Source organism: Neomonachus schauinslandi, chromosome 16 (assembly GCF_002201575.2).
Source record: "Neomonachus schauinslandi chromosome 16, ASM220157v2, whole genome shotgun sequence".
In the NCBI taxonomy this organism is placed as follows: Eukaryota; Metazoa; Chordata; class Mammalia; order Carnivora; family Phocidae; genus Neomonachus; species Neomonachus schauinslandi.
In genome coordinates this window covers 13,756,061-13,778,537 of record NC_058418.1, presented here as the reverse complement: position 1 = coordinate 13,778,537, position 22,477 = coordinate 13,756,061, and the positions used below count along the sequence as shown (strand labels likewise).

At 56.3% G+C, this 22,477-nt stretch overlaps 2 protein-coding genes across 2 annotated transcripts in view; one reads left to right on the top strand and one right to left on the bottom strand.

Moving 5' to 3' along the window:
• Positions 1-6,257, top strand: part of RYR1 (ryanodine receptor 1) — a 107,691-nt gene extending 101,434 nt beyond the window's left edge. Inside the window, exons 98-107 of the mRNA XM_021700963.2 lie at positions 555-597; positions 1,741-1,871; positions 1,975-2,035; positions 2,505-2,651; positions 2,910-3,044; positions 4,855-5,011; positions 5,407-5,471; positions 5,564-5,664; positions 5,853-5,904; positions 6,049-6,257. Coding sequence (XP_021556638.2) covers positions 555-597; positions 1,741-1,871; positions 1,975-2,035; positions 2,505-2,651; positions 2,910-3,044; positions 4,855-5,011; positions 5,407-5,471; positions 5,564-5,664; positions 5,853-5,904; positions 6,049-6,144 — 988 coding nt within the window. The 3' untranslated portion in view covers positions 6,145-6,257. The remainder of the gene's footprint in view (positions 1-554; positions 598-1,740; positions 1,872-1,974; positions 2,036-2,504; positions 2,652-2,909; positions 3,045-4,854; positions 5,012-5,406; positions 5,472-5,563; positions 5,665-5,852; positions 5,905-6,048) is intronic.
• Positions 6,258-6,375: 118 nt separating this feature from the next.
• MAP4K1 (mitogen-activated protein kinase kinase kinase kinase 1) lies at positions 6,376-22,207 on the bottom strand. Its single transcript, XM_021701013.2, has 31 exons — positions 21,971-22,207; positions 21,743-21,800; positions 21,537-21,627; positions 20,531-20,595; positions 18,970-19,025; positions 18,833-18,880; positions 18,609-18,651; positions 18,440-18,512; positions 17,913-18,044; positions 17,455-17,517; positions 17,278-17,359; positions 16,748-16,864; positions 16,434-16,512; positions 15,837-15,895; positions 15,715-15,758; positions 15,590-15,634; positions 14,849-14,891; positions 14,239-14,401; positions 14,058-14,140; positions 13,641-13,725; positions 12,611-12,687; positions 12,461-12,521; positions 11,352-11,460; positions 11,209-11,267; positions 10,891-10,994; positions 10,160-10,334; positions 9,829-9,891; positions 9,535-9,624; positions 9,381-9,451; positions 8,653-8,708; positions 6,376-6,552 (listed from the first exon to the last, which is right to left on the bottom strand). The coding sequence occupies exons 1-31, from the start codon at positions 22,067-22,069 to the stop codon at positions 6,483-6,485; spliced, it is 2,463 nt and encodes an 820-aa protein (XP_021556688.1). The 5' UTR covers positions 22,070-22,207; the 3' UTR covers positions 6,376-6,482.
• Positions 22,208-22,477: the final 270 nt, after the last annotated feature.

Below are 22,477 nucleotides of genomic sequence, written 5' to 3'. Positions count from 1 at the left end.
CAGCATCCAGAAGGGGATCCTGGAAGGGGCTCCCGCTGGACAAATCGGGGGCAATTTGAGCCTCAGTAAGGAGAGCAAGTACCACAAATTGAAACACATCAAACAGGTCTGAGCCCGTGGATTCATGATAACTCTTCCCGCCAAACCCAACAGAACTCACTCACCGCCTTGGCAGGATTGTAGGGCATCAGCTTGTGAATCAGAAAACTGGTAACTAATGGGCCAGAATCACCCCATGAGCTTACACGGCACGGAGGGCCATTTTGTGTCTTCTGCACGTCCCAGCCCCGCATGCAAGCCCGCTGCCTCCCGCGGGCCCCACCAAAGATGGCGCTGGGGTAGTGCTTGACCTGGGGCAAACTCCATCTGGCAGGGGGTCTTTAGAGCCCGGCTCCAGGTGAGATGCAGTCCTACTGTGCGGGGGGCCCCCTGTGCGAAAAGCATCGGAACTCCCGCCCACCCTGGCCCGGCTGGTGGCTCCTGGCCCTTCCTGCCCTAACACCTCGGGGTCTCTCTCTTTCTCTCTCTCTCTCTCTCTCTCTCTCTCTCGGCAGGTCTTTCCCCAGCAACTACTGGGACAAGTTTGTCAAGCGGAAGGTGAGGACGTGGATGGGGAGGTGGCAGGGCCTCCCGGGCTGGGTCTCTTGCTGCCACCTGGCCATCCCAGCCCTGACAAGCAGTCGCTTTATGTGCGACCTTAGGCAAGGGGCTTTGGCTGCCTGAGGAGCACCTCAGTTTGCCCATCTGGAAATGGGCGCAATAATCACCCGTTCCTCTGTGTTGACGTGATACACGTAACGAGTGTCGCATAGTGCCAGGCTCAGAGTGAGGACCCAGTAAGTATTAGTTAAGAGGGAGGAGGTGACACATACTGTTTTAAGTACACAGACTCTGGGGCTGGATTGCCTGCTTTTCTACTCCTAGCTGTGTCGGCCTTTCTGTGCCTCAGTTTCCCTCAGATTCGAAGTGAGAGCATAAGAGGGCTGACCCCACGGGGTTGTTGTAAAGATTATGTGGCCTACTGCATAAGCGGTATCTGGCACCCAGGAAAACTAGATCAGTCATTCGCTCAACAAACATTTATTGAACACCTGCTGTGTGCTTTAGGGAGCCGGAATCCAGCAGGAAGCCCAACACTCGCGCTGGCAAGACAGATGACGAGCGCATTTATGGGGTTTAGGTGGTGATAAGTGTTGTACAAGAAAAAAAGTGAAGAGGGGAATGTGTGTGTGTGTGTGTGTGTGTGTGTGTGTGTGTGTTGACCAAGAGTAGGCAGGAAAGGACACACTAGTTAATGAAGTGAAGGGATGAATCGGGTAGAATCTGGAGGGAGTGTCCTAGGCGGGAGAAAGAGCCGAGGCAAAGGCCTTGAGGCAGGGATGTGTCTGGTATATTTGAGGAACTGCGAGCAGGTCTGTGTGTCTGTGCGGCTGGAGCAGAGTGAAGGAGGTGGGTGAGTGGGAGAAGGTAAGTTCACAGATGACAGAAGCCCAATTATATAGGGTTCCTTGACTACCAGTCTGATAATAATAAATTAACCTTATGAATTTGGCTAATGGATCAACTGAACCTTTTGGGCCCTCCCCCTGAGGATCTGAAGAAAGCTCTGGCCCTTCTCCCCTGAAAAATGCACCCCCAATTTCTCACGCGAAGTTTACAGTGCCCCAGCCTCCCCCCATGCAGCCTGTGGCCCTCCCCCACTCCAGCCGTGTCCCCACGATCACACGCTCCCCTGCGCAGGTCCTGGACAAGCACGGGGACATCTATGGGCGGGAGCGGATCGCCGAGCTGCTGGGCATGGATCTGGCCACGCTGGAGATCACAGCCCACAACGAGCGAAAGCCCGAACCACCACCGGGGCTACTCACCTGGTGAGTCGGGGCCCAGCCTGCACAGGCCTGGGGTGGCCAGGGGAGGTGGCCAGCGTCTGAGCGTCAGGCATCTGGCCATCCCTCTTCCTCCCACCCCACACAGGCTCATGTCCATTGACGTCAAGTACCAGATCTGGAAGGTCGGGGTCATCTTCACAGACAATGTGAGGAGGGGCCCAAAGTTGGGGGAGGAGCTGCGGGAGAAGGGCCTTTGGAGGGCTGGGGTATCCTTGACCCCAGGTATCCCTGACCAGGGCCTGACTCCTGAGCCCCTGTGCACGCCTGGTCCTGTGAAGCCCCCTGCCCCCCAAGGCCCCTTGTCCCTCGGGTGCCCTTGAATTCTCAGACTAGGTCCTTCCGCAGAGGGTTCTCCAGCTTCCCCTGGGGATGGCTTCTCACCCAGCATGCTCCGTTACTGCCGAGTGCTCCCGATCCTCCACGTGCTCCCTAGGCAGAGATGGCACCCTGACCCCCAGGGCACTCCCATCCCTCTCAAATGTTCCTGGACCCCCTGTTCCCACAGTGCTCCCTACCCCCCAAATGCCCCTTGACCCTCGTGAGCGCTCCCTGACCCCCAGAGTGCTCCCCATGAATCCCGCACGCTCCCTGACCCCTGACCCTGTGTGCCCACAGTCTTTCCTATACCTGGGCTGGTACATGGTGATGTCCCTCCTGGGACACTACAACAACTTCTTCTTCGCTGCCCACCTCCTGGACATCGCCATGGGGGTCAAGACGCTGCGCACTATCCTCTCCTCCGTCACCCATAATGGGAAGCAGGTGTGTAGAGGACCTGACTGAGGGGTGTGAGCCTGGCAGGGATGAGCTGGTAGTCTGAGTGGGGGTGGGTGGGGGAGGGTTGGGCAGCTCCTGCGAGGAGGGGCAAGGCAGGGTGGGCTGAGCCAGGGTGGGTGTGGGTAGTGAGACCCGGGAGGGAGGGCCACGTTGGCTGGGGGCGGGGGGCGAGGACCCAGGAAGCTGGGCCTGGGGAGGGGCAGGCTGAGCATGGAGCTGACGGGGCCCCCCGCGTGCCCCCAGCTGGTGATGACCGTGGGCCTCCTGGCGGTGGTGGTCTACCTGTACACCGTGGTGGCCTTCAACTTCTTCCGCAAGTTCTACAACAAGAGTGAGGATGAGGACGAGCCTGACATGAAGTGCGATGACATGATGACGGTGAGCCCCTCCCCCCGGCGCTCCCAGGGGCCCGTTACTGACCATCCGACCCTCTGTAAAGGGGACTAGTGGTAGTACCCACCTCGTCAACTCACCGTGAGGGTTCCGTGAGCGGGTACTTGTGAGGGCCTTTGAGGAGTGCTGGTCACATAATCAGTGCTTGGTAAGCGTTCGCCGCCGCCGTCATGTTATTTGAGCTTTTAGAGCTGTTATTATTGGGGTGCTCAGGCGTCGTTCCCCTGTCACGCACATGAGATTTGGGGTAGTCTACTCAGTCTCCGCGTGCTCTGGTGTCCTCCCCAGGAAAATGGGTGTGTGATAACAGTGCCTACAGCCTAGGGCTGATTTTAGGACTCAGTGGAGCTCCCTCAAAAGTCTTAGAATGGAGCCTGGCGTGTGTTAAGGATTCCATAGGTGTTAGCTACTCTCATCGTGTTCTATAAAAGTTTCACCCAGGGGCGCCTGGCCGGCTCAGTAGGTGGAGTGAGTATGCGATTCTTGATCTCAGGGTTGTAAGTTCGCGCCCCAGGTTGGGTGTAGAGATTACTTAAAAAAAAAAAAATATATATATATATATATATTATATAATATATATATATATATATATACATATACATTTCACCCAAGTATCAGCATGCCGTGCTTGTTTATACATTCTTTTTTATTCTGATAATGGTGGTCATGACGCAGACTGAGCTGCCCTACAGAGGCGCGGGCCACAGCGGAGAAGAATGATCTCGGGGCTGTCACACGAGATGTCCTGTACTCTGTGCCACGCTCTTAGGACCCAGTCCAGCCCCTCAGCCTGACATTTGAGGCCCACGAGACCTAGTCTTGCCACACATAGCCCTGTTCCCACTGCAGTCACCAGCCTCAGCTCTTAACCAAGACACAGGGTTCTCTCACTTCCTGGGGACCCAGAAAGAACAAGTGGAAAGTCTTTCCCAAGTGCCAGGCAGACCGTGGCCTCCTCCCTGCTCAGAACCTTCTTGTAGCGCTCCAATGCTGTGTGATAAAATCGAATCCCTCACCACAGCTCACAATGCGAGGGAAAAGCCAGCTTTACCCGAGTCTAACCACAGTCTCTCTTGCTTTTTGCTCCCTGGCTTCCTGTCCTCTTTCGGTTCCCCTAAGACCATGTGTTTCCTCCCGCCCAAGCCCTTTGCATCTGACATTCTCTCCCTCTTCTACCACAGGCCCCATGTCCACGCCCCTCTCTCACTTGACACGTCACCTTTCAACTTAAATGCTGCCTCCTACAGGAAGCCCTCCCTAACCATCGGCTGGCCTCATTTCTCTCCCTGCTCTTGCTTACTGGAGCTCTATTTTCTAGCCTCGCTGAACCTCTTTCAGTTCCTCCTGGGAGCAAAATGTATTCTTTGCTCCCCAGTGGTTACGTAACACATGTGGTTTTCTCTGCCTGGAACACTTTCTCCCACTTAACACCTCCTTCAAGTTCCAGCTCTCACATGTCCCCTCTTCTAGGCAAGTCTTGCCTGATCACCCTGACTGAGTCAGGCTTTCAAAGCTTCAAAGCTTCCTGTGCTCCCCCCGTTTCTCCCCGATCACCCTGCGCTTCCCCCACCCCGGATCTGCCCCTTCTGTCTGTGTCCTCCCTATCACAGCCATGATCATTTCTGGGCTGTCACTGTGTGATGCCCCGTTTGTGAGCCCTGTGAGGGCAGGGCCCAGAGCTGGCTCAGTCATTGCTGTGTCTGCGTGTCCCCTCAGCCCAGGGCCCAGGAGGTCCTTGGAGAATGTCGAATGATAGAACGCATAACCAATATGCTTGTCACCCCCCCCCCCACAGTGTTACTTGTTTCACATGTACGTGGGTGTCCGAGCTGGTGGGGGCATCGGGGATGAGATTGAGGACCCAGCAGGCGATGAATATGAGCTGTACCGAGTGGTCTTCGACATCACCTTCTTCTTCTTTGTCATCGTCATCCTGCTGGCCATCATCCAGGGTCAGTGCTGGTCGGGGTTGTGAGAGTGGGGGCCCAGTGCCCAGAGGCAGACTGGCTCCTTTAAGAGTGTAGTCAGCCTGGCTTCATATCCTGGGTCTGCCTCTTCCTGCTGTGAGACTTTAGGCAAGTCGCCTCTCTGGGCCTCAGTTTCTCCATCTGCAAATGAGGATATTAACTATCCTAACCTCGCAGGGTTATTGTGAGAATTAAATCAATTCCTAGGTGTTTTGCTCGTAAAAAGTACTCAATAAACGCTAGGTGTTATTATCTCTAGGAAGCAGGGTGAGATGAGGGAGATGGGGGGCGGGAGGCTAGGCTCAGGGGTGGGTAGCCAGAAGAGGGAAGAGTCTGAGCGGGCTCAGAGGTCTGGCACTGATTCGCACCTGCTGCCGCAGGTCTGATCATCGACGCTTTTGGCGAGCTCCGAGACCAACAAGAGCAAGTGAAGGAAGATATGGAGGTAGGTCGAGTCTGGGGGCGACCCAGAGGGAATGTGGGACCCTGGGGGGGGGTTGAATGGGCCCGGATTCTAATGTCCCCCGCCACCCATAGACCAAGTGCTTCATCTGCGGCATCGGCAGCGATTACTTTGATACGACACCGCACGGGTTCGAGACCCACACGCTAGAGGAGCACAACCTGGCCAATTACATGTGAGCCTGGGCCCGTGGGCCCGTCGTGGGCGGGGGGGGGGGGGGGGAGGCGTGGCCGCCGACCGCGAGGGCCCGGTACTGGGCATCGACCAGTCAGGTGTGGTATCCAGGCGGGTGGCTTCCCAGCCAGCCAATCAGGAGAAAGTGAGGGTAGTCCTGACCTATGTCCGCCGTCCTCCCACCCTCAGGTTTTTCCTGATGTATCTGATAAATAAAGACGAGACAGAACACACGGGCCAGGTAAGGGATTGTTAATGGGAGGGCAGCGGGAGGGACATGGAGAGCTTTCATATGAGGTCAGGCAGCAGGCGGCAGGAAATAGCTCACGTCAGCATGAACGTTTGAGATGCGGCCAACCAGTTCTTCCCCGTGCCCCAACCCTAGGAGTCTTATGTCTGGAAGATGTACCAGGAGAGATGTTGGGATTTCTTCCCAGCTGGTGATTGTTTCCGCAAGCAGTACGAGGACCAGCTTAGCTGAGACACGCCCCAGCTGGCCCTTCACCCCCACCTCAAGTGCCTTATTCTCACAAGTCCCTTAGCCCCAAAGCCCTTCCCCAAAGGCAGCTGGGGGACAGGTGACCATGTACTGGAGAAATAAAGTCTGTGCTATTCCCCTGACATCACTGTGTTGGGTTCTTGACATTTGGGGGGGGGGGCATCCAGGAATTCTGCCCTCCCCTCTCCCCTTCGGAAGAACAAGATGACAGCAGAGGCTGGAGTCATGTTTATTGGGAGACAAGTGCATGTCATGACCACTAATGTGTGTCCGCTGGGGACAGGGGTGCAGGGACTGGTTCCCAACATCCCCCTAGGGACTCATTCCTGGATGTAGAGGTTGCTGGGGGCAGTAGGATCATCTGCTGGGCGTGTCTCCACCACCACAGGCCTGGGGAAGGAGGAGAGAAGTCAGTTCATTCATTCATTTGTTCATGCATTCATTCACAAAGGAGTTACTAGAGGCTGTTCCAGCACAGTACTGGGCCATCGCAGCAATGAGCAGACATGGTCTCTGCCCTCGAGGACGGGAGACCAATCTAGAACGGGAGACCAGCAGAAGTCAGTGAATTACAGGAGTGCAAAACAGCATTGAAACCTATCCCAAAGGGTCGGCCAAGGTGGCCCAAAGAATAGATGGTGGAGGGGACGCCTGGGTGGCTCAGTTGGTTAAGCATCTTCCTTCGGATCCAGTCATGATCTCCGGGTCCTGGAATCGAGCCCCGCATCGGGCTTCCTGTTCAGCGGGGAGCCTGCTTCTCTCTCTCTCTCTCTTTCTCCCTCTGCCCCTCCCCACTGCTCTTTCTCTCTCAAATAAATAATCTTTAAAAAAAAAAAAAAATAGATGAAGCCCCAAAAAGGCTCAGGAGGGAACTTGGTGAAAGGTCAGGGAAGGGTGTTCTGGGCAGAGAACAGCCTGGGCAAAGGCCTTGAGGTGGGAGAGAGCTTGGGACTTGGCTGCAGAAGTCAAAAAGTCTTGTGGGCTGTGGCCAGGACTGGGTATTTATCTTGAGGCCACAGGGGTTTTAAATGGGGGAGGGGAGACTGACGCAATGGGACTTAGATTTTAAAAGACCTCTCTGGCATGTCAAAAGGTCATGAGAGATGCTTGAAGGGGCTCTCACTGGTTAAATGTGGGAGTTCTTGTGCCTCAAATTAAAATTATAGTAATAACCCCCAAGAGTAAAATGGAAATCCATGAGGCTGTGCTGAAATACACACACACACACACACACACACACACACACACACGGCGGAGAAGGGACAGATCCCCCCCACAGCGGCACGCCAACTAAGGGCAGAAACCATTTAGTAACTATCCTCATAATATATTCACGCAGAAATCATCAATAGATGCTAAAACCAGTGGGTGAAAGTCTGATGAGAAACAGTCTATTTACACTCAACAAATCACCCCCAAAAGATACTTAATAATACAAAAAGTAACTTTAGAACAGAGAAACTGGGCTGACTCCACCCTACCCAAATGCTCAAAGATAACATCACCCGAAACGGGACAAAGTGACACGTGCCTCCTGATAGGCACGGAGAAGGACATGCCATCACTTCGGTGGTATTCCTGCTCAAAATGCTTAACCTGGAAACCTCAAACCCAACTGAAGGACATTCTGGAAAACAACCTTCCTGTACTCTTCAAAAGTATCAAGGTCCTGAAAAACAAAGAAAGCCTGAAGAATTGTCCCAGGCTAAAGACAAAAGAAACCTGACTCCTACATGCACTCCTCATCATCCTGGGCCAGAAAAAAAAAGTATTATTTTTTGGTTATAAAGAGTATCATCGGGAGGCGCCTGGGTGGCTCAGGTCATGATCCCTGAGTCTCAGGATCGAGCCCCACGTCGGGCTCCCCACTCGGCGGGGAGTCTGCTTCTCCCTCTGGTCCTCACCCTGCTCGTGCTCTCTAGTTCACTCACTCTCAAATAAATAAAATCTTTAAAAAAAAAAAGTATCATTGGGCCAACTGGTGAGACTTGAATGGGTGTGTGGGTTAGAAGGTAGTGTTGTGCTATTTCCTGGATTTTGGCAGCTGCACTGGGGTCTGCAGGAGTAGGGCTTTGCTTTGATTTAGGAAACAATTCACACCCAAATAGAAACAGTTATGTACATATACAAACGTGGTAAAAACAAAACACACAAAAACCCCCAAAAAACAACCAAAAAGCTTAACATCTGGGGAACCTGGATGAATGAAGGGATACAAGAATTTAAGATTAATTTTTAAATTTATTTTTGCAACTTCTCTCTGAGCCTAAAGTTATGCCAAAATAAACAGTGAAAATAAAAATTAAAAACCAAAAATGTCCCCTTGGCTCCCGTGTGGGGAATGGACTACAAGGGGCAGAGATAGAAGCAGGGAGAGCAGGAGAGAGAATGTCCAGGCCAAAGATAGAGGTGGCTGGAGACATCTCAAGACCCCTCTCCACATCAGAAGCCCCCCTCCCAGGTTCTGTGTCCCCTTCCCCGTGTCCATACCTGGGGGAGCCAAGCAGACGGAAGGTGAGGGTGGGGTCTCTCAGCTCCTGCAACAGCTGGGGAAAAGGTGTGTGTGTCAGTATCTAGAAGATTCTTCCCCTCTCCCTTAAAGATAACGGGGGGGGGGGGTGTCTCTGAACTTCTAGTCTTAGGTCCGGAACTAATCATTCTTGCTAACACCATTCACCAGCTGTGTGACCCAACCAAGTTACTTTACCTCTCTGTGCCTCAGATTACTAACCTGTGAAATCATAGGACCTTCCTGATGGGTGATCGAGGAGATTAAATAAAATACAAACATAGAGGGGCAACATCTGACACATAGTGTTTTATGAGCTAAGGACCATTTATCGCTCCATTTTCCCACTGAGGAGAGTACGGCACGGGAAGGTGAAGTCATTTGCTTAAGGTCAGTCAGCCGGATTCCAACCCAGGCAGTCTGTTCATGCTCTTAACCACCCACATATTTCTCTAGTGACCCCCATTTTATAGCTGCAGACTGAGGCTCAGAGGGAAGCAGAATCTCTTACATAAGATCGCACAGTGGCCTGGAATGAGCTCTGGACCCAAGAGACCCTGCGGTATAGAAGAGTACCTGTCTGCCCTGAGGCGGGGGAAGCTTCTCGTCAGGGCTCCACACCCTGACTCAGTCCTCCGGGTCCATCTGAGGAACTGGAAGACCCACGGGGGAGGGGCGGGGTTGCGGGCGTTCAGACGGAGACGCTTACCTGGTCTGAGCCTGGAGCCCACACCTGCACTCCATGCTTCCAAAAGGCCTGCAGCCGACCCCCGACCATAGCTGGGAGGAAAGCAGTGCCCGTCACCCTTGGGTATCACCGAGCCTCCACTCCGAGCCGGGGGCCCTCCCATCCCTGCACCTACCCACGGCTTCCACCGCCTCAGTCATGGGGATCTCCGGAGTTCGAAGGCCCCGGACTGGGGCTCCCTCCGGGGTCACCAGCTTCAGGGACCCTAGAAGAGGGTAGAGAGAGGGTTTTAAGAGCGAGGCTCTTAAAGAGCGAGGAGGGACTGCTGAGGGACTGGACAATAAATTCATTGAGAAGCAAAGCAGGAGGCAGGCAAGGCCTGTAGGGGTTCAGCATTTCTGAGAAGCACAGGGTCTGCGAGGCGGAGATCCAGGAACAGTGGAGGAAAGAGAGGGAGGAGGGTCCTTACCGTCCATCAACACCATCACCTTGTCTTCCTCTACTTGGGTCACCTGGACCGGTCCCCTGTGCTCTATTTGACGGGAGGAGGTTTCAAACACCAATTCGGCCGGGTTCTGCCTTCCTCCGCCGGGCACCCTCTCCATTCCCAAGCCAGCAGGCTAAGCCCCGCCCATCCCCACGGCCGGCCGGGTCCTCAGTCTCACCGCTCGTACCTGTATCCACCTTTCTTCCCCTCGCCCCAGGCTCAACCCCTTTCCCAATCGCACCTCAGGGCTAAAGCCCCGCCCCGCCCCGCCCCTCCCAGCAGCCCCGCCCCCAGCGAGCCCGCCCGCCCTCACCTGTGCTCATCTCGCCCAGCCAGCAGGAGAACGCGCCGAAGCGCACGGTGTGGAAGAGCACCGACTTCGCCGGCTGCCCCGGGCTCACGCCGATGCAGACGGCGGGCAGCTCGGAGCCTGGCCCGGTGAGTAGCGCGAACACTGGAAGGGGCGTCGGTAGCGGGAAGAGCACCTGCTGCGGGCCGCACAGGGAGGGGCGGGCTCAGAGGAGGCGTGGGGCGGGGCCTAGGAGGGCGGGGCCTGGGAGGAGAGCCCGCAGGGGGCTTCGCAAGTATCTCCCGGGCCCTCGGTTCGGAGGGATGCCGTCTAGAAACTTCATGGGGTGAGAGCCCAGAGGAGTGAGGTGATGCCTCCTTAGAAATGGACAGATGTGGCCTTAGAGTTGGCGCGGCTTCTGTTCGGGTCGTGCCGCCTTCATGACAGAAAGGCAGGGCCCCCGGAGGGGCGTAACCTCAAAGGCAGCCAAGTCTCCTTAGACTCAAAGGATCTGAGTGGGGTCTCCTGGAGACCCGGGGGGATGGGACATAGGGCCTGAAAAATAATTAGGCTGGGTGAGAGGCGGAGCTTAAGGACCAGGAAGCCCTCCGGAGGGGGAGCCTCGGGCGCCTACCGCAGGTGGGCGGGGCCTCGGGTGGAAGCGGGGCTTCACCAAGCTCTCGGCAGAAGCAGAACGAGTGGAAGGCCCTAGCCATTGAACCTCACAGAGACCCCAGCCTCTGTAGGCCCCCTACCCGGACCAGCAGGAACTTGCTCATGGGCTGGTACCACTGAAGCAGGACCACGGACGTCTCCAATGCCCCGCACAGGAACGGGCCCCCCGAGCTCGCACCCTCCGCTGTGGAGGGGGGGAGGGGGGGGGTGGGGCCAATCCTCCCCCCCCCCCCCCCCCCCCCCCCCCCCCCCCCCGCCGAAAGGGCGCACATATTTCCCCGGACTCTGGACAGCCTGCCTTAACTCTGCAACCCTCTCGGGTAGATGCAGCCCAAGCCCCGCGTCTGGCCCAGCCCCACACCCCCCTTCAGGTCCGCCCAGTTGGGATTCTCTCTCACCCACGCAGCAAGCTCGGCACCCTTTGGTGTCCTGGATCTTGGTGGAGACCATGTTCTTCCTGCAGAAGAAAGCAGGCGTAAATGCGGAGGGACGGCAGGAAGGGGGCATCCCAGGGGTCCGCGGTGCCACTGGGAGCTGGTACCTTGCCAGTAGCCGGTGGGGGCTAATGTGAGCGATGGGGCTTCCCGCTCTGGTCTCCTTCCGTTCCAGCAGGCCCAGGATGCTATGAGAATACAGGTGGGGGGTCTTTCCTGCAGTGTGTGTGTGTGTAGGGGGGAAGCAGGCAGTTATAGGACACCAGACACTCCCACCTTTCTCTGTCCCTTCACTTGGCCCCATCCCTTTGAAACTCCCAAGGCTCCAAGTCTCAAGCACTTTTATTTATGCCTTTTTCACTCGACATATTTTAAGTGTCCACTGTGGGCCAGGCACTGTGCTGGGCTCTGGTGAACAAGGAGTAAGATAAGTATGTTCCCTATCCTCCTGCACTTGCAGCCACATGAGAACCTATGGACACTGCACCATTCGGAGGAAGTTACACACATTATTAAGTGGAAGAGGAAACCGATCTAGAAATTCTCCCAAAGCATGTCGTCACAGATGTGATTATTAACTAACTCATGCGGCCTATTTGGCTTGGCCTTTCCCCATAGATTAGAAATTCTTTCACCCAAAATGTTTATAAAACAATGACACGGGGCGCCTGGGTGGCTCAGTTGGTTAAGCGACTGCCTTCGGCTCAGGTCATGATCCTGGAGTCCCGGGATCAAGTCCCATATTGGGCTCCTTGCTCAGCAGGGGGTCTGCTTCTCCCTCTGACCCTCCCCCCTCTCATGTGCTCTCTCTCTCTCATTCTCTCTCTCAAATAAATAAATAAAATCTTTAAAAAAAAAAACAATAACACAAAATTGTAAACTGTAACTCCTCGCTCACTCTATTTTAGTAAAGCATGGAATAAGTTCTAATTGGCATCTAAACATCAAGGAAATGTAAAGACTTCCTGGAGACCTCACCTCAAAACTGGAGGTGGGACTATTGTGAACCCCATTTTACAGATAGGGAAACTGAGGCTCAAGGAGCAAGTTCCCCAGTGAAAAAGTGGCTGGGATTTTAACTGCAGGCTCTGTGAAGAGGGAGCGTACGTTTGTTTGGTTTTGTTTTTTTCCAGCTGTGCCCGTCTACCTCCCAACCCCCTGACTCTCAACCCCCTAACTTCTGAACCCCCTCCTCCCACCCAACCCACAGCCAGACCTGAGAGAGACATGAGGACGTTGTTGATGGAGTACACCCAGGTAGTCCGGCTGGAAAAGAGCTGCAGAGAACGGGGGAGATGGCTCCTATAAGACCCCAGCAACCCCCAACTCCATCCCCCTGCCCTTGGCCCTCAGGCCCTGTGCTCACCATCTCCAGCGTAGCCTCCTGATCATTCCGGTTCAAGATGAAAATGCCTTCCTCTGCCCCCAGAAGCAGGTGCTGGTCTGTGGGGACAGACACAAGGACACTGGGACCTACCTCATCCTGTTGGGCCTCCCAGACCCCCACATGTCTGACCCCAAGCACTGGTAGTCTGTCCCCCAGCCCTGACCCTCCATTCTCTCGTACTCCCATACTGACTCTCCCAGCCTCTGTTTCCCCAAATGTGAACTCACACCCTAACCCAGTCCCCTGAGCTGATCTCATTCTCACCTACCCTCATGCTTGGGCCCACAAATCCTGCAAATCCTGACCCCGCCCCCTCACTCTTGACCCCAACATTAGTCCATGCTTCCCCAAATAGCCTTCTAAGTTCTGTCCTTCTGTCTTCCCAGTTCTGGTCCCCAAATGCTAATCTTGTTTCAACACTGATCCTCAAACTCGGGCCCTCTGAAATGTGGCTTTTCTGTCCAGTGTGTCCCCCTCAAATTCTAATGCTGTTTTTCTTTTTAAATAAGTTTTAGTAATTTTTTAAAGATTTTATTTTTGAGTAATCTCTACACCCAACATGGGGCTCGAATTTACAACCCTGAGATCAAGGGTCACACGCTCCACGGAGGGAGCCAGCCAGGCGCCCCTAATGCTGTTTCTTTAACATTTACCCCCCACTGACCTTGTCTCTACATCTTTCATCCCCAAACTCTTCCCCTTCCGCATTCCCATCCCCAAAACTCCCAAACCCCCAAATTCTGAGGTTAATGGGGTCCAACTGTCCCCCATCTATGCCAAACTCAGACTTTTCTGTTATATCTGACATTCCTGGCCCCCAAACTCTTATTTTCCTAGTTCTTCCCCTCAAATCCATCTTCACTCTACCCATCTTTGATCCCCAAACCCCAACTGTAACCCTGGGCTCTGGTCCTGCCTCAGCTCTGCCCCTCCCCCGTTCCCACCTCTGTACCTGCATTAGGGCCCCTCCCCACCCCGCCCTGCTCTCTGAGACACGCTGAGGGCCCACCCTTGGTGGAGGGGTGTGTCCAGGCAGCTGTGCTGTGGATCCGGAGGGGGCAGCCATTGAACAACTTCACGAGAAGGGCACATCCCTAGGCAGGCCACGGGGGGGGCAGAGCAGCGGATCCAGCAGAAGGAAGGAGGAGACAGGAAGGTGCAGTGGTTAAGACCCAAGAATGCCAGCACTCTGCCTCCTCAAAGGTTTATCACCTCTCTGCCTCTGTTTCCCCATCTGTGAAACGGGGGATAATGCCTATCTCTGTGATTTCTACCAGCATCTGTGAAGGCTGATACCACACAAAGACATGAGCTCAGCCTCCGGCCCAGAGGCATGGGTCACCAAATGTCACCTCTCATCATCATCACTCTACCCATCCCACCCCCAGGCATGCCAGCCCCATCTGGGGAGCACGGCCGGGCTCACCTTTCTCTTCATCTTGTCCTTCTTGGGGGGTAACAATGGGGGCTGATCAGGCTCCCGGGGGGTTGGGTTCCAGAGTGAGGGTTCTGAGACAGGGTGGGGGGAAAAATCAGCCCCCAAAGGCCCCCCCTCCCCTGCCCAACCCACACCCCCACCCACCTCCTGCTCCAGCCTGCCCCATTACCTGAATGGGCAGTTAGGTGGGGGCTGCGGGTGGCCGGGGGAGGCCCGAGGTGGGGGGTTCGGGGGGGAGGCCCACTGGCACACCGGACCAGCACCCCCGGGCTCAGCTGTCCCTCATCCCCAGTGCCCCCAGGCCCCTCATCTGATGGAGAACGGAACTTGGGCTATGGAGACAGAGGAGGAGTGTGGGAAAGTACATTAGATGATCTCAGAGAGAGGGCACCCTGCAATCCCAGCCCTGCCTCTACCAGAACTGACGTTGGTTATGGCTCTGACCCTCCTCACAGTGTCCTACCACCACCCCAGCATCAACCCTGACCTCCCACCCCCCACCCATCATCAACGCAGTCCAGCAACTAAAGGGTTAATGCCAGAGCGCTTCGTGCTGGGGGTTCCCGGACCGGTGCCCATCTGGCTAAATACTTTGAATCCCACCCTAGGTTCAAGGATGCTGCTTCCAGATCCCAAAGTGCTCATCATCCCGTCTCCCAGACTTCAAGGGACCCGGTGTCCCACACTCCAGCCTTAGAGTGCCCGGTATCCCAGCGTCTAAGGGCCCTGGCCTCCTGGCCCCCGGCCCCCAGCTCCAGCGGGCCCAGGGCCTTACTTACCTTGGGAGGGAGTGGAGGAGGTGTGTCCTCTGCAGGGGTGGGGCTGGAACACAAAGACGGGGTGAGTAGGCGGGGGTGTCGGTAACAAGGACTCAGGGCAGATGGGGTGGTTTGGGACTGGAGGTCTGAGGTCAAGAGGGCCAGGGGTGACTGGGTCTGGGCTGGAGCTGAGGATTAAAGCCCTCAGAGCCATGATGATCCTGGCAACAGCGATGCTGGATGTCGAGTGTGGACGATGCATCCAGCCTGAATCTTCAGTCACCTAGTGACGCAGATCACGCGAGCTCCAGGGGCGCAGGTTCTCGCTTGGGGCTGGGCACGGCAGCCAGATGTGCAGAAGGGACGGGTGGGGGCGTGAGGCGGACACATGCCTGGGGGCTGGGCTGACTGTTGGGGCTGACATGGGGTCTTGGGCCAAGGGTGTGGTGTGGGGCAAGTTCCCAGGGGGGCAGATGCAGATGAAGGCTGGGCTCTGAGGGTTTGGGCTGCAGTGGAAGACTGGGGGTCTGAGCAATATCTGGGAGCTGGGGGCGGGGACGAGGTGGGGGGTCTGGGGGGAGCTGGGGGTTGGCTTTGTGGGGGGGAAGGAACGTGGGGGGTGCCGGGGTCTAGTCAGGGTCCGGGATGAGTGGAGGAAGGCAAGTAGGGGCTGAGGGTGGGGTTGGGATGGAAGGGAGATGGCGGTCATGGGAAGGGAGGGTGGGTGAGGGCCGGTGGGGCTGGGGGCCACGGCTCTCTTACATGTCCACGTCGTCATAGTCATCGTCAGACTCTGACAGCTGCCTCCTGAGAAGTGACAGGCATGACCCTCAGGCGGTTCCCCCACATGTCCCAGCCCCCTCCCCTCCACGCTGAGGGTCCCTGACCTAGGACTGCTGCTCCTGAAGTCTCCAGGGGGCTGTAAGTGGGCCTGTGGGATGGTAAAGGGTCAGCGGTGCCTAGGGGGAGGGGAGGGCGTCTGGGGCTAGAGCAGGGGGAGGCCTCTCACCGTGTGGGGTATGGGTCTGGACTCCATCGCTCTGAGCTTCCGGAACTCCATGTGCCGCCCTGGAAGTGGGGGGGAACAGTAACACAGTGAGCTGAGAAGATGGGTCTGGGAAAAGAGGAGAATTTGAACGGGGAGGGTTCAGGGTCAAGATCTTAGGACTAGAGCTGTCCCGTAGGGGGAAGGGTCTTGGTTTCCAGGGTCTCACTTGGGGGGCCGGGGTCAAGGTTTGGGACCAGGGAGGTGGGGGCTCAAAGTTATAGAGCGTTTGTTTTCAGGGTCCATTTGGGTATTGGGATGTGACAGAGATTTTGGAGGTCTCTTTGGGGGTCCTGGTGTTATGGGAAGTCTCATGGGGTCTGTTTGCAGGTCAGAGAAGTGGGGGGGTCTCTCTAGTCATTTTGTAGGTCAGGCGGTGATGAGGTTTTCTGGAGTCTCTTGCAGGGCCAGATAGTGACGAGGGTCTCTGAGGGTCAATCATGAGATCAGATGGTGCTGAGGGTCTCTGGCAGAATCACGGGGGTGGGGGGGTGTGTGTGGAGTGGGTCTTGGATCTATTATAGGGTCAGGGATCCCCAAGCTTAAGGATCCTCTACTCACGACAGCAGTCGGCATCTGGGATCCCTAGGGAGCTGGATCGGTGGGTGGACCGGATCCGCCGGGGGACAGCAGGGGGCACCTGGGCAGAGGGGCAGCTCAGGGCCACAGCCCTCTGGAACCCTTCCCACCCTGTGGGCCCAGCTGGGAGCCTCGGGCTCTCCCCTACCCCTCTGTGCCCCCAGCCGTGCCAAGCCCCGCCTCCCCCCTCCCCTTTTTCCTTTGAAGAGAGGCAGCAGGAAAGGGCTCCTGGCAGGGGGTACAGCCTGAGCAAAGTCTGGGAGCTTCCATCACTTTGTGGGCCAGGGCGCCCTCACCTCAGGCTCCTCATCTTCAATCTCGACCACAGGGACCCCCTTCCCTGGATTCCTCAGTTTGTCAAGAAGATCCAGGATCAGGCCTCTATTTAGCCTGGGCTGGGACACCAGCTGATGCTAGAGAGGGGAGGAGGGGGTCAGCGGACATCCCCTGGAGGGGGTCACTGGTGTGGGGGAGAGGCTGGGACAGGGGCCTGAGAACCCGTCTAAGGGAATCTAGTGGGGAAGGTGCCAACCTAAGGAGAAGGCAGGGAACCCTGGGGAACTGAGACTGGGGGATTTTAAGGGGTTGGCTCAAGGGGCAAATGGGGAATTCCAGAGGTGTCTTAGAGGCGACCGGGCTTCCCCTGGAATTCCAGAGTAAACCCAGGAATGGGTCTGGAGACCCTGGGAAATTTGTGAGTTTTAACAACTCAGGGTATCTTGGCAAAAAGTTTGGGGTACAACTTGGAGGATCTTGGGGAGGTCCTGGGGAATTCTGGGGGTGAGAGTTTGGGAAGGGCTCTTCAGGGAAGCGAGGGGACATTTACACTGAGCATCTTGGTGGCACCGGGTCGTTTCTTGGGGTTCTTAGTGAGGGTGACTTTGACAAAGTTGTGGAAGGCAGCCGACCTTGGGAGGAAGAAGCCAAGTTCTGGGGTGAGGAGACCAGAAACTCTCCTATCAGACCCTCAATCCTGGCTCCCCTCTCCCTCGCCCTGTCCTACCATTTGCCTTTTTCTTTTAGCCTGGGGGGCTGGTAGCCACTCTTTGTCATGAGGAAGAGAACTCTAGAAGAGTAAGGAGAGAACGTGGTGTTCAGACTCCCAATGGGGGGGGTCAGACCTCATGGCTCGAGAGGTCCCCAACAGCACTGAGGTCAGCAGAGAGCAAAACAAGGGACAGAACCAGAATGGGGTTTAGGTTTTATAATGCGCTGGGATGCCACTTCCGGGGGACTCTGTCTGTCACGTGACAGAGCTACAGCAACTAAGATGGGAGCCTCCAGATAGGGAGCCCCTGCATTGGGGGTTCCCTGCTGTGGACAGCTGAAGAAAAGGCTTTCTGGGTTGAGAGGATCCTTGGGGAGGTCTCAGAGTGAGCGCTGAGGAAGGGGTGTCTCTTGTAGGCGTGGGGGGGCGGTGCTCAGGGTCAAGGCTGGGGGGTACTGGTCAGGCCTGCCTACCTGAGAGGGTGCACATCAAACAGCGGTGGTTGCAGCTCGGCTAGTTCGATGGCTGTGATGCCCAGGGACCAGATGTCACACAGCTCGTTGTATCCCCCCTTCAGGGCCACGGCCGCCACTTCTGGAGCCATCCTGGGGGGGGCAGAGACCCTCAGAGAGCCAGGGGTGACACCAGGAGGGGAAGGGGGCGACTCCTTGGCGTGGGGCCGGGGGGCAGGAGGGAGACGGAGAGAGGAGAATGGGGCACCGAGAGAGCCAGATGCAGAGAGCAACGGCAAGGTGAAGAGAGAGACCGGAATAAAGACAGACACAGGGAGGTCGAGACAGAGACAGAGACCGACCGATCAGAAGAAACATCAACAGAAAGAGACCTAGGCAAAAGGGAAACTCAAGAGAGAGCCAAACGGTAAGCAGAATGTTCAACAGGGAAAGGTAGAGGCAGGGAAAGGAGCCAGGAAGGAGATTCCTAGTGATCCAGGTGGGGATGGCCACCGCCCCCCACTGCACCCCCACCAGGCATCCCTCACCAGTAGGGCGTCCCAATGAAAGAGAGGCGTCGAGCCAGCGTGGCCCCAATCTGGGCCGAGATACCAAAGTCAGCTGGAGGCAGAGAGAGAGAGAGACATGGTGACCCGGGGTGCCTTATGCCCTTGGCCCCCAGCCAGTCCCCTCCCCACCCCCACCCACCACACTCACCCAGCTTGACCTCCCCAGCATCATTGATGAGGATGTTGGCTCCCTGGGGTGAGAGGGGGAAATTAGAGGCTGTCATAGACACCCCCCCAGCCCAAGGCTGCCTCCACCCCATGGCCCTTCCCAACCCCACAGCTCCACACCACCCTGAGTCCTCCACACACCACTTCCATCTCCTGGCCTCCCCCCCCCCCCCCACCCAGGCATCTTTTCTGCCCCTAGACCACCTTGATGTCCCGGTGTATCTTCTTCTGCGAGTGCAGATAGGCAAGTCCCTGGGAGAAGGATGGACATGGGGGATGTGAGAGCCCAGGGGCTGCAGCAGGGCCCTGCCCTGACCCAGGGCCACCCGGTCTCTCCTCACCTGGAGCACTTCCCTGCAGACATAGCTAATCTGGAGCTCGGACAGGGGGCCTGTCACTGCAAAGGTCACACCAGTAGCGTTGGGTGGGAACCAGGAAACCTGGCCCCGGGAGAACCTGGCCCCCACCCACATGGGGAGGGAGGAACAGATGGAACAAGTGGGAGGGAGAGACGGAGGGACAGTCAGCGACCAACACAGGCAACCAGAGGCCAGAGGGAGACAGATTCATTCAACAGATATTTCTGTGTCCACTGGCTGCCAGGCACTGTGGTGGGCACTGGGGAGACAGCTGTGGACGAAAGAGACGGATCCCTGCCCCCGTGGAGGGAACCTTCCAGTCGGGACAACAGACGGTCAACAAGATAACTACAGCATAGCGCCTGAGATGCTAATAAACGGCAAGAAGAAAACTAAAGCAAGAAAGAACAACAGGAAATATGTGTGGGAAGGGGTCTGACATTTTACAGGGTGGTCGGTGAAGTCTATCCTACTCTGAGAAAGTGTCAGGGTGAAGATGTGATCAGTCCAGCTGGGAAGGGAACAGAAGAGCTAGTGCAAAGGCCCAGCGGTGGAGAGGGCCTGGTGGGTTCGGAAAAGAGCAAAGTGGGTGGAGCAGAGTGGGCGTGGGAGAGAAAAGGGGTAGGAGGTGAAGTCTGGCAGCTTGGGTGCAGGTGGGGGTCACCCTGGGGAGCTCGGGCTTCTCTTCAGAGGGAAATGGAAGCCATGGGAGTGTTCTGAGCAGGGGGTGATGGGAGTTTGCAAAATGAGGAAAGGCAGAGGGACACGGACACCAACGCACACACACAGATAATGAGAGAGAAACAGAAAGACAGAGAAACGGGAACAGATTCAAACTGAGACCCAAAAGCACGAAGAAAGACAAACTGAAAAAGAGAGAGACACAGAGGTGGAGAGAGAACGATAGGGAGACAACAGACAGAGAGAAGGGGTCAGAGACCAGGTCTGGTAGACCGGCTGGGTGAGCCACTTCCTCTCTGAGGGCCTTAGTTTCCCCCCTGGTGACTTAATCTGGAATTTCTTCTTTGTCTGACATTTGAGATCGTGGGGTTCACAGAGACAGAGAGGAGGCCGAAGACAGAGGTGACCATGAGAAATTGAGAGGTGATCAGAGGCCCAGCCCATCCCCATCCTCAAATTTTCAAAAAGAGTGAGAAGCAGGCTGAGAGAGAGAGAGAGAGTCAGGAATTCATTCACTCAGTCAGTGAAAACGTGGACCCGGCTACGGGCCAAAAGTGCAGAAATACTCGAATACCTGAACGGACACGTTGGTGAGAAAATGCAGAGAGAGGAAGATGGGAGGGGATGAGTGCATGCCGAGAGATCGGGGCTGGACCGTCAAGTGCTGGAGGCAAGGGCCCAGGGCCCACTCGGTCACCACAGTATTCCCAGCACCAACACCAACCAGGCCAGGCCTGGGCCCAGAGCGGGGCTCCTTGCAGGAAATGTGGACCAGAAAGACGGTCCCAGAAGACACAACCACAGAGAGATAGGAGGGGTGGAGGAGGGGGTGCTCCCTGGATCCCCTTGCCCTTCCTCTCACCTTGGTAGATGTCCTGGAGAGAACCAGCCCCACAGAATTCCATGCATATCCAGAACTTCTGAAGCCTACAATTCAAGTAATAATAACAGCAGGAATAAGTCATCACTTACGGGACACCCACAGCTCACTCTCTGTCTTGTTCCAGCTCAATAAGAACTTTAAGGTAATGGGGCGCCTGGGTGGCTCAGGTCTGCCTTAGGCGTCTGCCTTCGGCTCAGGTCATGATCCCAGGGTCCTGGGATCCAGCCCCACATCGGGCTCCCTGCTCCGCGGGAGGCCTGCTTCTCCCTCTCCCGCTCCCCCTGCTTGTGTTCCCTCTCTCGCTGTGTATCTCTCTGTCAAATAAGTAAATAAAATCTTTAAAAAAAAGAAAAAGAACTTTAAGGTAATAGCTGTCATCCACCTCCCCTTGCCCACCAGGGTGAGATCATCCCACTTCCATTTTACAGGTGGGGAAGTTGAGGCTCAGAGAGCAAACCTATGTTCAGGGTCAACTGGACTCAAACCCAGGTCTTCGGACTCTTAACCCAGGAGGACTCCTAACTCTGCTAATCTACACTAACCCAGAAGACAGGGCAGATAGCTCCCAGGCTGGTCAGGTTCAGGGGGGGACAAAGGGGCCTAGGGTGCCAGGTCTGGGGGACAGAGGTCATTACTGGGGCATCTGGGATTTTAATTTAGGGGTCCGGGGATTTAGGGAATGAAAGGAGCAGAGAATGGAACTGGGGGACCTGAAGGGCAGGATGACAAAAGATTAGTTTTAGGGGACTTGCTTTCAGGTTTGGTTACTACGAAGGGATTGCTTTTGGGGATTCCCTGCTCAGAAATGGGAGTCCTGAACTGCAGATTACATCAGAGAACACTCTGGTCAGAAAAGTAGGACTTCAGACCGGGGATCGAGTTGGGGGGGCCCAGTTTAAAACGGGGGTCCAGGATTGGAGGTCAGGAATGGGGGTTCTGGGCTAGGGGCTGGGCATGGTCCCAGGGCAGGTTTGAGGCTCATCACCAGAGGTAACTCCCGTGGTAGGCCACGATGTTGGCATGCCGGCAAGTTTTCAAGATGAGGATTTCCTTCTGAAGTGTGGAAACATCATCGTCTGTGAGGAGGAACAGGAAAGAAAAGGCCGCTGTGGGGAGGGAGTATGGGGGAGGCGATCCCGGTGTCCCAAGAGGAGGGGTAGGGGTGTGGGGAAGGCGCTCCTGTGTCCTCACCAGGCTCCATCTTCACCATCTTCACTGCCACCAGGTCCCCCGTCACTTTGTCTCGAGCCTTGTAAAGGGGAAGTTGGCAGTCAGGCAGGCTCCATTCGCCTGAGTTCCTCCTCAGCATCCCTGAGCCAAAGCCAAGGACTGGGATCCTCTCTCATCCCCTTCCCTTCTTGGGCCTCATCCCAAAGGCTCGCTGGTCTGAGGGTGATGGAGAAGGAGGGGTGTCCTCACCTTGAAGACTTCTCCGTAGGTTCCTCCACCCAGCCGCTGCAGCAGGTCATAGTGATCCCGGGGGTCCCTGTTAAAGATGTCAGGGTCCACGAGGTCCATCCCTGGGGGCTGGAGCTGGGCCTGTGCCCAGGGGCCAGCAGGGCCTCAGGGCTCGAGTGTGACCCCTCCCTCCCTCCCCACACGTCCTGCGCCCTGCACCCGCCTTGCCTTGCCTCCACCGGCTGTGGCCTCCCCCCTCCCCACTCTCGCTTCCTGCCCCAGCACAGGGCTGTGCAGCGGGCTCCACCCCCTGTCCCCTGGGCCCTGAGAGCCTGTGAGGGGCAGCTTGCCTTGGGACCCAGGGGACCCCCCACCCCACCTCCAGAGCCTAGGGCTGAATGTAAACCAGATGCAAACTATCTTGTGATCTGGGGGGGTGGGGGCGTGCCCTGGCTCCCTCTCCCGCGTTCTGGGCGGTGGCTAAAAACCACAGTTGAAACTCTGCTGAGTGCTTGAGGGTTTGGCCAC